This window comes from Rhinolophus hipposideros, assembly GCF_964194185.1.
Source record: "Rhinolophus hipposideros genome assembly, chromosome: 11".
NCBI classification, from domain to species: domain Eukaryota; kingdom Metazoa; phylum Chordata; class Mammalia; order Chiroptera; family Rhinolophidae; genus Rhinolophus; species Rhinolophus hipposideros.
In genome coordinates, this window is record NC_138057.1 from 47,269,979 (window position 1) to 47,285,185 (window position 15,207).

The 15,207-nt window shown below is 34.4% G+C and overlaps 1 protein-coding gene across 2 annotated transcripts in view; it reads right to left on the reverse strand.

Annotated features, from left to right (window-relative positions):
- The window catches only part of KIF27 (kinesin family member 27), a 73,057-nt gene that overhangs the window by 52,525 nt on the left and 5,325 nt on the right, over positions 1-15,207 (reverse strand). The window contains exons 3-5 of one of the 2 annotated variants that reach the window (XM_081065246.1): positions 9,830-10,030; positions 5,791-6,749; positions 883-1,026 (exon numbers count right to left, since the gene is read on the reverse strand). In XM_081065246.1, coding sequence (XP_080921372.1) covers positions 883-1,026; positions 5,791-6,749; positions 9,830-10,030 — 1,304 coding nt within the window. The remainder of the gene's footprint in view (positions 1-882; positions 1,027-5,790; positions 6,750-9,829; positions 10,031-15,207) is intronic. The other variant, XM_081065247.1, reaches the window with a different exon arrangement.

A 15,207-nucleotide genomic window follows, 5' to 3' on the forward strand; every position in this document is an offset into this window, starting at 1 on the left:
GTGTTCAGAGACTCATACTAAAACCACAAGGCAAAGCAACTAAATGACTACTGTGAAATGTAGGAGAGTGGGTCTCTCTGAGGAGGAACTAAGGACTCCTGAGGGGCTGACAGTCTGCTATTTCTTGACCTGGTTGTGGTCACCAGGTGTTCTCTTGTGATAAATCACTGACAAACAGTTTCTTTTGTATATGCTTTTTGTTTTAAAATTATTACAAAATTAGAAGGGTTAAAAAACAAAAATACAATGTCAAAATCTAAATCTAATTTTTACTAGATCAGATTATTTCTCAGGGTATTAGTTACTCCCTAATAAGAAACTAAGGGCTTTGAATGAAACTGGTTGTTGGTAGGGAGGGCAAGTTTCATAGTCAGAAAGTATGATATTTAGGGACATACCATGTTACATTGCAGACCTATCCATGTTAATAATAGGAAAGCTAAGAGAATTTCAAAGATTTAACCAAAGCTAAAGAAGAAATCACTGAAGGATTAGAAAAGGATAATCTAATGGACTTAAAAGCTTACGTTATGTGTTTACCTTCCAACTCTTAACAGTACCAGATTGCCTATTACCTTGGCAAAAAATGGAAGGGAAAACTATGAAGAAGATAATCATAATAAGATTTGCAAATTAAGTTCCTGGGTAATATCTTTATATTTGTCAAACTTGAGATATAAGTCAAGTTAACAATAAAAATGTTTTCCCTTTACACTGATTTAAGGGAATAACTTGAATAACTCTTTTAGGTGCCTGTGTTTGTAACTCTTCAACTGAAACCTATTTTTGTGAACATTCCCATTTATCATATAAATGCTATTCTGTTTAGCTAGGTACTATTTCAACTAAATCTACAGAACTAGATACATTAAGAAACTCTACCTGCAATCTATTCACTTTTTGTGCTTCTTTCAAAGATACAACATGTCCTTTGTTTTCCTGTACCATCATTTGCACTTGATTCTTTAGTTCCTTCACCTCCAATTCCTTCTGATTAAAAACTGCTTCATCAGCAGCAAGAGCACACTGGGAGAAGGGAAAGAAAGCACGAGAGATTCACTATGGAAAATATGAGAGCCCACACAATATTACAAAAGCAGTAATTTAATGACAGCTTGACAAGATCTCTCAAAATTTTTCTCATCCTGTTCATTTTCAACTTTTTTTCCAGTTTCTTCATAAAAAAGGCAGAAATTGTTGAGAGGACTTATCACTGCTTAACATAAGAATTACCATACCGCTAGGAAGATTTTCCTGATTTTTATTTCCTGTATTTTAAAATGAAAACCAGTTATTCAGGTTCTAGAGTACATTCAATAAGATTTTTACAAGTTTGCTAGAATTGCCATGAGATTTTTAATGTGGGTTTTAAAAATCAAAGGTCACATTTTCCAAAGTTACGTACAAGGTATGGGAATGCATTTGGATACTTAAGGAATACTTGCTGATTTCCTACACTCTCACTATAAAGAGGTATATTTTGAAGATACCTGAAAATAAGACAGTTTTCTTAGTTTCTAAGGAATTATACCTGTTTTCAAATAAACTTGGGATATGCTAATAATACTTTTAAAACAATTTTTAAATTAAATAAACAAATTACCACTTGCGAAGGGTTTACTTTGTGCTATTATAGATAGCCACTTGGCATTTTAAAAATATCTCATTGAATAGCTATATTTTCTTTTTCATGAAGAAACTAAAGCTCTGTGAGATTAAAACCTCTTCCCAGGTGGACACAATGGATAAACCAAAGTACTGACATTCAAACCCAGAGCCTACCTGGACCCAAAGCCTAAGCCACTGGAAAACACAAGAATAAGTAGTTGGTTTACAAAAATAGTGTTCTTTACAAATCAGATCCAATTCACAAAAATGGAGTACGTGCGTGACTCCTCAGGCAGCGGCATGAGGGATGGACCTTCGCACTGGGAACCCACCGGCTGAGGCCAGCCTTGAACTTGCCACAGGCTCACAGTGGCCTTTGGTCAAGTCCCTTCTTTTCTCTGTTTGGGATTCTCAAATGACCAAATGGGGAGGGAACGCATGACCCTGATGGTCCTTACAACCTTATATGTTTATATAACCTCTGTGGCTTCTCTCTTTTATAAAATAAGATATAACTGTAATTCTCTCTAGTTAATATCCTCTTCTACAAGCAACTGTCCATTTGAGAAGCTTATAATTGCTCTCTCAGTACTGCATAGTAAATAGCTTTTACATATGCTTTAAAAACGATAATTTTATTATTTATTTAAAAAGAGTGTTTACCTGCTGAGTATGTTCATGTTCAGTACCGTTTTTATATTCAAAATTTGGGCTAAAAAAGCAACACAGTCCCTGAAGAGGTCTTTATGAGGGGATGCAGTGTTCCAATAATTGACTAGTGGCAAAAATCAAGGTCACAGTAACTTCAAAATGACATTTACTTCCCTAGCAACAATCAGCTATTATTCCATCTGTGAGATGGCCCACAATCTAATCTTGACTGGGAATTTTTTCAAAAGTACTTACTTGCTTGCCTAATAGGCTCAAGGAAGCAAGCTCAGCAATGAGAATGTCAGTGTCTCTCCTCCCCCAGATCCACCGTCTCCCTAAGCAGATGAGTCTACCATGCTGCCTTCACAGTAACCCCTGGCACCCCCTACATATGACTACTAAATCCAATCCATTAGTTGCCACTGACTATAACTTAGGCAGGCAGGTGAAAAACACACAAGAAGATATCCTAATAAACTAACCTTTATTGAGCCTTACTATAGGCCAGGCATCCTTCTCATCACCTTATGAGAACTAATGCTTCAATACTGGTAATCTTCACAACAACCCTACAAGGTGGTTATTCATTTTACAGATGGAGAAACTGAAGTGCAGAGCTGTCAAGTAGTCACCTAAGGTCACAGAGCTAGTAGGCTGAGAAGCCAGAATTCAAACCTTGGGAGTTTGGTACCCACGTTGGCAACTTATGTTACTCTGCCTCTCACAGAAAACAAGAACAGAAAGGGAAGTTTAAAAAATAATTTTTTAAAAAGATATAACAAGGTGAGGAATGACACTTATCACTTCTCTATTTACTGTTGAGTGGTCTCCAATGATTACTAGTCCTATAAGATTGCAGACCATAAAAAGGGAATTTGTTTTTTAAAATTGGGAAACACTCAAAGCTGTGTCTTTCACTAGAGATTTGTAATATATATTAGCACTTTCAAAGTTCTGAGAAGTTTTGGGATTAAGAACCCTGTTTGCTTTTTGCAATCTAGCATTCCCCAGAACAATCTGATTGTCGTACCTTTTTCCATCAAGACTGTTAATATCTTTGGGAAATGATAATCTAGAGTTCACAATCTACAGCAAGACTAAATTGAGAGTTTCCAACAGATGGAGAGAATAAGTGACCCTGAGCAGTGGGTCGTATGAGCTTCCAGTTTCAGCCACCTTAGAAGCATGGAAGTAAAGTGCTTCCTATCACCAACTCCTACACATGCCCCAAAGTTCAAACTTCCAACACCCATGTACCAGTTTCTTATACCAGTGAGGAAGGGCGAGGCCTGCTCTATCTGGGAAGAAGGCAAGGACAGAATTCCTGGAGAGAAAAAAAATCCATGACTGTAAAAGTATTGCTGTAAATGCTTCCAACAGTTAAATATAAAAAACGTAGCCATAGAGCAGCAGTTCCCATAGTGTATTCAGTGTATTCATCCCTGTCAGCATGTCCCTTAGATCCTTTCAGGGTACCCATGAGGTCAAAACTATTTTCCAATAATACTAAGATGATGTTTGCCTTTTTACCACGTTGACATTTGCACCGATGGGTGGGTAAGCAGAGGTGGGTAAACCGCTGGTTCCTAGCATAAATAAAGGAAGTGTCACCAGACTATATTAGTAGTCACTGTATTCTTCACTGCCATGCACTCATGATACAAACAAATGCCAGTTTTTCTTATGAATATCTTGATGAAGAAATACAAATTATTTTATTAAATCTCAACCCTTGAGTATGTTTTTTTTTAGTATTCTATGTGACAAAATGGGAGGTATGCATAAAATAGCTCCACTGCATACCGAAGGACAATAATTGTCTGTGGGAAAAAATCTTGTGCAATTGTTTGAGTTGCAAACTGAACTAGCCACTTTTTTCATAGGGTACGATTTTTACCCTAAGAATCAGACAAACTATCGTTATTTACACTTGGGTATATGGCAGACACTTCCTTGAAAATAAGAACCATCATTTCAAGGAAAACAACTAACAGTATTTGTAGCAAATGATAAAATTTGAGTTTCATGCAAAAACTAGAATTTTGGAAAACATTTCTGCTACAGAAATGTTTTGACATTTCTGTAGTAGAAATGAGTATGGCAGCTTAAAGACTTTGCTGGTGAGATCAGTGGTGATATTAATGAATATGACTTTTTTAATACTGTATAATAAAATATGTCAACATCTGGAAGATCTGTATAACTTAGTAAACAAATATTTTCCAAATGACCAACGCATGTTGATTCAAAATCATGTGTGGATAAAAGATCCATTCGAAATATAAGATAGGAACCAATGAATTTTAATGTATTCATATTACTGTAACAAAATATTTGCAAATCCCATATTGTAAGTAACCTCTAAGAAATTTCTACTTATTGAGTTTTGGTGTAATTTCAAAAAAGAATATCTACAATTATCTAAAAAAGGCATTAAAATACTCTCTTCCAACTACAAATCTATATGAGGCTGGATTTTCTTCATATACTTCAACTAAAACAACATACTGCAACAAATTGAATGCTGAAGCACATATGAAAAGCAGATTTGCAAAAGTGTAAAACAATTCCACTCATTAAATGTTTTTTGTTTTGGAAAATATTATTTTCCATTAAAAAGTGTTCTGTATATTACCATACAATCAGATTATTACCGTTCGCTTTGAATAAATAGTTTAATTTTTTTGTTTTAATTTTAATATGGTAGATATCAATAAATACAATGGGGGAACTCGATTTTAAGAAACCTAGGAACAAAAAGTTCAAGAACTGCTATAACAGAAAATAGTACAACTGGCTTTTTTCTAATACATATGAAAAGGTTTTGAGCAAAGATTTCTAACTAGACAACTATGTTTTTAACTATTATTCTATTTTTAACTATTTTGAATCATGTTTTCCTACTTTTAAAAAACTGATGGAACATCCATTTGTCCACCAAATTTCAAACTCCACACAAACAGAACTAGGTATGTCTTGCGCTCCACTATTTCTCCTGTGATACAGAATCTTCACTCAGTAAATGTTTTCTGAATAAAAAGTGAGGAAATGTAATCCTGAACTCAATATATGCATAGGCAATATGTATACATGCACACACCTACATTCCTTAAACATTATCAAATACGATGACTTGTTTAAAAAATCAATACTCCGAACTCAAGGGATGAAGCATTTTTTTCTCTTTTTCTCTGACCTACAGAGGGATAAAAATTCAATAAAGTATAACTTAATTTTGTTTCTGAACCTGTATTTCTTTTCATCCTCTAAATTTAATGACCAGGTCCACAACATTCTACTTACTAAATATAACAAATTAAAATACATTTCACAGGGAAAAGAGGGGGAACCAAGAAAAGTATGAATTATGAGGAGAAAGCAATAGGAAAAGGGAGAAAGAAACAGAGTAAAGGCAAATTATATTTTTACATATAATCCTTTTTAAACACTTCCGAAGTTCCAAAATGACTCTTATTTGCCCAAATACATTTAGTCTTAAACAAGTTACTTATAAAAGCAGTGTCTAAGTACCTGGCATTTCTTTAGCTCCCGCTTCAGTTGAAGAACTGTAACATGCTGTGGCCCTTCTTCCAGGTTGCCAATGCCTCGGCTTCCTCTGAACGACGTGAGAAGCGCCTTCCTGACCTCTTGGCTCATGTTAAACCACTCCTGCAGTTTGTGTTGCTGCTTTTGATTTAGTCTGACAGCATCTTTTAACTCCACCAGGAAAGTGAAGGCTTCCTGTATACAATTTTGGTAACCTAGACATTCTTCATGGAGCTGAGCTATTTGCTCCTCAAGAGAAAGGATCCTATTTTTATCAGGAGTACTCTCTCGGATCTGGCTGGTTTGGCAGATACTACCAGCCTGCTGGCTTTGCAAAGCTTCTCGAAGCAACTTAATCTCAAATTCCATTTCGTCCATTCGATCTAATTCAGGGCTGAAGTTAAAGGTGGGTTTGTTTCTAATGTTGCGTGCTCTATTGGCATACTTGAGAGAATTCAAGGATTCATCAAAATCTGAGGAGGATGGGCTGACACAAGTGATCATGACAGTTTTGGCACTGCCTCCCAGGGAATCCTTAAGTAGCCGGGTAATTTTAGCATCCCTGTATGGAATATGTGAACTCCTTCTGCGCGGGTCCCCAAGAGCACTTATTACATTTCCTAAAGCCAGCAACCCACTGTTGATTTGAATGGATTCTTTGAACCGTTCACCAGTATTCCCCGTTTTGGTTACTCTTTCTGATCCAGCCAAATCCACAAAGTGGAACTTTGAGACAATATGCCGACGGGAACACCATGATCCATCTTCAGCTGCCTCTGTATTTTTCTCAACTTGACAAATACTGATTGTAAAAATTGCATGTGACCTACTGGAGTGTTCATTCATTTGGGTGGTACTTGTATGTCTAGCTGCATTCCCCATCTCCAGGAAGCTCATCACTTCATCTGCACTCTCCACCTGGCACTCCTTGGCCCCAACAATCACTTAAAACAACAAATTGTTAAGTGTAGTTATAATCAAAATCCAGTATAGTTAAATTAACCACACAACAGTTATTTGCTAGACAGCCCAGCTAAAATAGTCCCTTTAAAAAAAACCAATAACATTTCAAACAATAGGAACAGCAGCAACATTAAGTAACTTTATATAATCTCCCAAAGGAACTCTTTATTTTTTTTTAAGGAGGGTGCAACTCATAGTGGCCCAAGTGGGATCGAACCGGCAACCTTGGTGTTATTAGTAGCACCACACTCTAACCAACTGAGCTAACTGGCTACCCCCCAAAGGAACTATTTTAACAAACAGTATTCATTTTAACAAAAAACAACTATTATAAAAAAATACTATTTTAACAAACAGTATTCATTTTAACAAAAGTATTCATTTTGATGTTTAAATTATAAAATATACAATACTGTATATATATTTTTAAACAATCTGGTTTCTTGGAAGCCACACATCATGCTCAATTCTTTAAAAGAATTGACGAAAAACTCTTTATTCCAGTATTTGATCTCTAGAGTCTAATACATTAAAAGATAATAGATTTTTAATTACATATAAAACTCAAAAGAATTAATCAGTAGTAGATTAATTTTTAAAAATTAGTTTCTTATGAGTTGTGTTACTAGTCAAGCCATCCTTAGGTTTAAGATTTTTTTTGGCATTGTGGAGTCACACCAATATGATAGACGAAAATTTCAGTATAAATAAAGTTGCTTATTCATTTTAAAAACAGGTATGCCTGACATTAATATCAGAGTGCAAGGTAAACAGATAAGATAGCAATTCAAAACAAGCAAAAAAGTTTCTATTTCAACAGAAAAATAAGAACTGAAAAATAACCTAAGTTTACTACTGCTGACATTTTTTGTTTATATCCAAAAATATTTCACAAAAGAGTAGGTGGATTTGGGATTTGAATCAGAGGAGTAAAGCTCCTGATTCTGTGCTAAAATTATAGTATCGTACTTCATCTTAAGCAGATACTGTCATGCCACTGTTTCTTTGAAAAATAATTATTTTGCTTACATTATTTCCATCGCAACAACTTTTTAAATAACCTGGTTCATTTAAAATTCTCAAGTTCTGATACTACAAACACTGTGCTAATTATAATATGACAATGTAACTGTAAATCATAGTATACCTTTTATAAAATTTTTCTAATGTTAAGCTATAGCTTAGTACTATCAATGGTTCTCAAACCCAGCTTCAAATCACTTGGGAATTTTATAAAAAAGAAAATACCAATGCCCAGTCCCCATCCCAGACTAATTCATCAGAATCTCTGATGGGGCCCAGAAATCAACATTTTTTTAAAAAGCTTCAAAGATGATGTTAATTGTGCAGCACCCAGGTTGGATACTAACCACTGCTTCACAAAAAGAAACTAAATAAGTACGTCAAATAAATGCATTTTGGTTGTGAGTGGGACATTATATAAGATATATGACAATGTGTCTTAAGAAAATATGTTACATCCTTCCAAAATTGATATCGGCTACAGACTATTTTGATCATTTAGTTTATCAGGAGTGACAGTGTATACGTCTTTACTATGAGGCTATTTTACAATAAGCATGTATTATTTTTATAACTTTTAATAAAAAACATTCAATAATCACATTTCGTAAGACACATAAGCTCAAAACATCAGCCTGAATTCTATCCAGAAAAAATAAACTATTGAATTATCTAATAATTCCATAAACTACTCTGTATGCTTTCTTTCTAAACAAAAACAAAACAAAAACCACTTTCTTCAAACATCCAGGAATGCCAGGGCTGCTGCCAGGACAGAGCCGATAAGGAGGCAAGCTTTACTGCCCCCTGCAGGTTGCTGTTTGAATAACAGCCATCTTTCCTAATTGCTAGGAAATTCCCCCAGAGTCACTCCTCTGGCAGGATCCTTTATCTCCAGGAAGGTTCTACTAAAAAAGTGTTTTCTAGAAAAAGAAGACATCCAAGAACAGTCACTGTGATTAATAATACTGAAAATTTGGAAACAGCCTAAACGCCCAACAATGGAATATTAGTTAAATAAATTATCATAATACATTCAGAAGACAAATCACCACATGACTATGAAGAGTCATAGTTTGAAAAACATTTAATGACATGAAAATGCTCACAATATAAATATTAACATGTAATACCATATATGGGGTTGCAAGTATATTTTTAAAAATTATGCATGCATAGAAATAGAAATCTGAAAGAAAACACACCAAAAAGAGAAGTTGCTATTTCTGGGTTCTGGGATTAAAGATGATGTTTAACTTTCTTCCTTATACTTTTCTATGTTTTCAAAATGTTCTATGTTGAACATATTACCTTTTAAATCAGAAAAGCAGAAAGTATTATTCTTTAAAATGCCTGCATTTTGACCCTCTCCTAACTTTCTCCCATTTCCAAATAAATGGATATTTAATGAGATTAATGGTTACTAGCACAGAAAGTCAGGCTTTGAGAAGCACAACAAAAGGCAATACATAATTTTATATATATAATGTGATGGTTCAGTGTGAGGTCGGAGGGATAGTGGATGGGGGGAGGGGGGTTCACAGTGTGAGGGATATAAATGATGAACGTCTAAGTATTACCTTGTCTTGTACACCTGAAACTAATAAATAAATAAATAAGGCAATACATGTCAATATGAGACAAAAATCAAAGAAGAAAGAAGAGATCTGGACCAACTTGAATGAACACCAGAGGAAGAAGCCATCCCAAATCTCGGGGTAATTAGGAGGGGAAAAAAGTACAAAACTAATTTAAAATATTTCACACTCTCACCTAAGGTTAGCCCAGCACTGGCGGGAGAAAGGATTATAAGAAATTAGTACTATCTTAAATTATAACTTAATAACTTCATCTTACCAACCAGTTGAACTGGGTGATTTAACTGATATTGGTTACCAATAATCTATTCAATTTTAAAGTAAAGACAAATTCATTTTGCTTCAATGTCTATTTTTAAAGATTCTTTGGGATACATCCAAAGAAACTGAATTAAGTCATACCTATTTTCTAAAGCTATCAATTAAGTAAGCTACTTTACCTGTGTTTCCTTTTTCATCTTCTCGTATATGAAGATCTTTCATAGATGTCTCCAATTCTAGAAGATCTCTTAGGTCTTCCTTATATACTTCTATATAAGACACTTTTATTTTAAAGTCAGTGCTAGGATTTTCAAAGATGTTTTGAAATATTTCTTGGATAGCTCGAGGAATGATACCCTTTTGACCCTCTGCAACTGAAGCTGAAAATTTAGAAGAAAGCACATATGATAGTTAAAATATAAGAAAAGCTACAACATCAAATTTATAATCAATACATTTATTTTCTTACAATTATCTATATAATTTTTTTAAACCATAACTATAAAATTCATAGGTAAACGTTTTCACGTGCATGCCCTTACTCAAAATTCATTCATGCATTCATTTAACAAATTTTTATTTAATACCTACTATGTGCCAGGCAGTATTTTAGGACCCTGAGAACCATTAGTGAACAAAACAGAAGAAAAAAAATCCCTGCCCTTGTGGGACTACTGGGGGAAGACAGACAATAGCCAAAAAGAATAACTAAGTGAATTAAATGGTATATTTAAAGTAATAGGTATGCCTAGATTTAAAAACAGGGCAAGGTAAGGGGGACTGGAAGTGTGAGTATAGTTAGGTAGCAGGTGTTTGCAACTTCAAGTCGGAAAGTCATGATGGGTGTCATTTGAGCAAAAACTTGAAAGAGGCTGCAGAAGAGCCATGTGGATAACTGAGGGAAAAGTGGCCCAGGCAGAGAGAACAGCCAGTACAAAAGCTCTAAACAGGTGGGATCCATAAATAAGGAGGCCAGTGTGGCTGAAGCAGAGAGAGCAAGGAGAGAGTAATAGGGGATGAGGTCATAGAGGGGACAGAAACCAGAACATTTAAGTCCTTGTAGACCACGGGAAACTTCGAGTTTTATTGTAAGATGAGAGCCACTGGAGGAAAGCAGTAACTTGGGATTTAAGAGACCACTCTGATTGCTGTGTTTTGCATATACCATAAAGGGGTAGGGGTAGACGTGGGGAGAACATTTAGAAGGACAGTGCAGTAATCTAGAAGTCAAGAGTGCTGGAGGGTAAACATGATGGTGGCTCAAAGCAGGATGGTAGCAGAAAAAAGGTGAAAAGTGACCAGATTCTGGATTTATGTTGAAGGGAGCAACATTAAGATTCCCTGACAGATTGGATGTGGAATGTGAGAGAAAGCAATGAGTCAAGGATGACTCCAAAGTTTTGTTGTAAGCCACTGGAGTTGCCATCAACTGATATGGTTAAGAGTGGGAATTGAGTTGGTTTGAGGGGAACATGGCAGAAGTTCATTTTTTCACTAATTAAGCTTGAGATGTCTATTAGCATCCAACTGAGCTATCTTGGCATCCAACTGGAAAGACTGAAGAGGCAGTTGGGTATATGAGTCCAGAGCTCAAGATAGCAGCAAGGACTGGAGATTTTTTAAAAATTGGAAGTCAGCTACATACAGCTGGTATTTAATGTCATGAGACTGGATGAGATCAAAGAAAAAAGCAGAGTCAAAAGACTATATATCTCTTCTCCTCCATCACTCCCATAACCCAGAACACAGATCAGTACAGTAACATTATGAATGAACAAAAATGCATATGAGGGACTCAGATACTTGTACACCAATGTCCATAGCAGCATTACGCACAATAGCCAAAAGGGGGAAACAACTCAAGTGACTATCAACTGAGGAATGGATAAACACAATGCGACCCACGGATACAATGGAATATTAGTCATAAAAAGGAATGAAGTTCTGATACATACTACAAGGAGGATGCCCTTGGAACTATTATACTAAGACTAAGTGAAAGAATCCAGACACAGGAGGACAAATATTGTATGATTCCACTTCTATGAAATATCTAGAAGAGGAAAATTCGTAGAGAAATTAAGTAAATTAGAGGTTAGCAGGGGATGGGGCAATGGAATTATTTCTTAATGGGTACAAAGCTTCTATTTGGAGTGATGAAAAACAGCAGTGATGGTCACAAAACACTGGATGTAATGTCACAGAACTGTACTCTTAAAAATGGTAAAATGGTAAGTTTTATTTTATATATTTTACCACAGTAAACAAATGGTTAAAATGGCAAATTTTATTTTATATATGTATATATACATATATATATACATATATATATATATATATATATATTAAATCACAATTTTTAAAATAGTAAAAAAATGTACAAGATACAATTTTTAAATAAGTGAAAAAATAAACTGGGACTTAAGTAAGTTTCTATAGGCTAATTTAGAAAACTGCCCACCATTTTTAGCATTGTTCCATGGAAAATATATTCCAAGCTACAAAACGTTGGCTTACAAATGAACCTTAAAAACAACTTGCTTCCAAGTTGAAGATTACCAATGTTTAGACTTTTGGCAACAATCATCCTGAAAATCTGAACCTCTATTAAATCGGGTTGCCTTTCACGTAAACTAAGATGCAATACTGCCATCGTGTGGCAAGTAAAGAAAGCTGTAGGTTTTCCAATACAAGGGAGAGAGTTAAGATTTCTTTTTGAGAGCTTCCAAGAACTAGCCAATAGCAGGCATTCTAGATTAGCCAGAATATACAGCTGATAATTTCTCACTTCAACAGATAACACAAAAACATAGAAATTCAAGACTTATCAAACAGCTGAATGTCAAATAATATTTACAATAAAACCTAAAAAATCACATTTCAATGTTAAGCTTATATTCCTGAAAAAAACTATTTCAGAGAAAGAACTTGTCAAGTTTTATACCTCAATAGCCATCATTTCACTATTATATGCTAAAGAGTACAGAAATATAGTTTTTAGGGAACAGTATGCCAGGTAAAAGTCACCAAATCCAAGTTTTGAAAAGCAGGAAAATGAATATTAAATAAGCAATGTATTGAAAGATAAAAGATTTTCATTCTGCCACAGTGCCTAGCATGGTACCCTAGACACAGAAAATGCTCAATGAATTGTTTCTTGCGGGGGAGGAAAACAATATTATTTTCATGACCAATAATCACACAGTAGACAACTGACACAGAATTGGTGTCAGTATGGGAAATTGAAAATGCTCACTAATTTCACTAATACACCAAGAAATATAACCTCAAACAACACTTTACAATTTTTCACCCATCAAATGGCAAAAAAAAAAATGTTTGGGATTTATAATATCCAGTAAGCGATAAGGATATGAACAAATGGCTTTCCTATATTGGTGGAAATTTCTACAAGCTTTTTTGGAAGGTAATTTATCAGTATCTATTCACATTTTAAATGTGCATACGCTTTGACTCAACAAATCCACTTCTAGGAATCTATTCTGTAGAAATACTAACACATGGATGCAAAGTTAAATGTACAAAGTTGTACAAATGTGCAACTTTTTTATAATAGTAAAAATCAGAAATAACTTTAATGCCCATTAATACTGGAATGAATGAACCATGACCCATTCAAACTATGAAATAATATATACCCCAAAAAATGAGGTGAAATTCTATGATCCAAATGGAAGGAAATGAGATAACATTTGATATGGTCAAATGGAAAAAGAAAGGTACAGAACAAGACAAAAACTATGTGTGTATTTGTAATATGCCTAGAAAAATGTCTAGAGAACTCTGGAATTGGTATATATCAAACTTTTATTTCCTGGGGATGAAAGGAGTTTTCATATGTTTAATTTCTTAAGCATCACTTGGCAATTGTTTTTACAATAAACATTATTAAAAAAAAAAAAATAACACCATCGTAACTCTTCCCAATGGTGGTCTATTTCTCCTGGTATAGAGTATCTTTGAGCAGTTAACGTATTTTGACAATCGATAACTTTCATAACTTTTTCCCCTAAAGAATTAAGACTGTACTCATGGCCTCTTAATAATAAAAAACAATAAAGCTACAATTGTCATCAAGATCTGAACATTTTATACTTCTATTAGTATAAAGCACATACTGAGTCTTTAATATCATGAAACATTTGCCAATCAAAACCAAAAAAAAGCTACAAGCCTTAGGAAAACTCATAATAATAGAAAAGCTAAACATATTTTATTGTAAGACCCTAAAATAATCTAGTATCTTTAATCTCCTAATCCGGTATAATAGTGATTCGAAAAATTTGGGGGAGGGGGTTTGATATTGAACATTGAAGGCCCCTTCATTTAATCTTTGGAATGAGGGCTTCCTCAAACCAGTCACCCTCCAGCCCTCCCTGATCCCTACTCTTCATGAGAGATGTTTCTGAAAGTCACATAGTCTACATTTGAGAAACATGAAAATAGAAAAGATATTGAAAGCCATTACACATATAGAGAATACTAATACTTTCAGACGATATATATGCGTAACATTCAAAAGTTGCTTTTAGTAGATAAATACCAATAAACAGTCTCAACAGAGGACGTGGCTTTCAATTCCAGCTGTCACTAGCCATCTGAACAAGCCCGTCATCGCTTTGTGGCTGGAGCTCCTCACTTATAAATAAAGAGAAATTATTTTCAAGGTTCCTTCTAGCTCTAAAGGAAATCTATGATTCTACCTTTTCCAAACCAGAATCACAAGCAGGAGAAATTATATCCTAAAGTATTCAGTATTTAAAATACAAATCTGTATATATATGGGAGGTGATGGATGTATCAACTAGATTGGAGGAATCCTTTCATAATATATACGTATATCAAATCATCATGATGTACACTTAAATATCTTACAGTTTTCTTTGTCAACTATACCTCAATAAAGCTGAAGAAAATAGAAAGCTGGCTAGAAAAGGGGAAAAAAAAGACACTTTAACCTACATAATAAATTTCTCTTACTCCCACTAAGTCCTGATTGCAGGACTCAATATTTACAAGTGGACTACTAAAAGATGCAAAATCTGATGTTAACTCATGTCTCTCTAATTTAAATTCTATTCAAAATGACAAAGGGTTGCCAGAGATGGGGTCGGCGGTGGGGGAAATGGATGAAGGTGGTCAAAAGGTACAAACTTCCAGTTATACGATAAAGAAGTCCTGGAGATGTAATGTACAGCATGGTGACTACAGTTAACAACACTGTATTATATATTTGAAAGTTGCTAAGAGAGTAGATCTTAAAAGTTCTCGTCACAAGAAAAAAAATTTGTAATTGTCAGGTTATTGATGTTAACTAAACTGTGGTAACCATTTTGCAATAAAAACATATCAAATCACTATGTTGTATATCTTGGACTAATATAATTTTATATGTCAATTTATCTCAATAAAAGTGGAAAAAAGAGAAAAGGGCTTAACACTGAACATTGTCTTAAACTTCTTTCCTCAAGCAAATATAATCATAAATAAACGAAACTTCAATATTTAAAAACAAATGTTTCAAAGATGACGATCT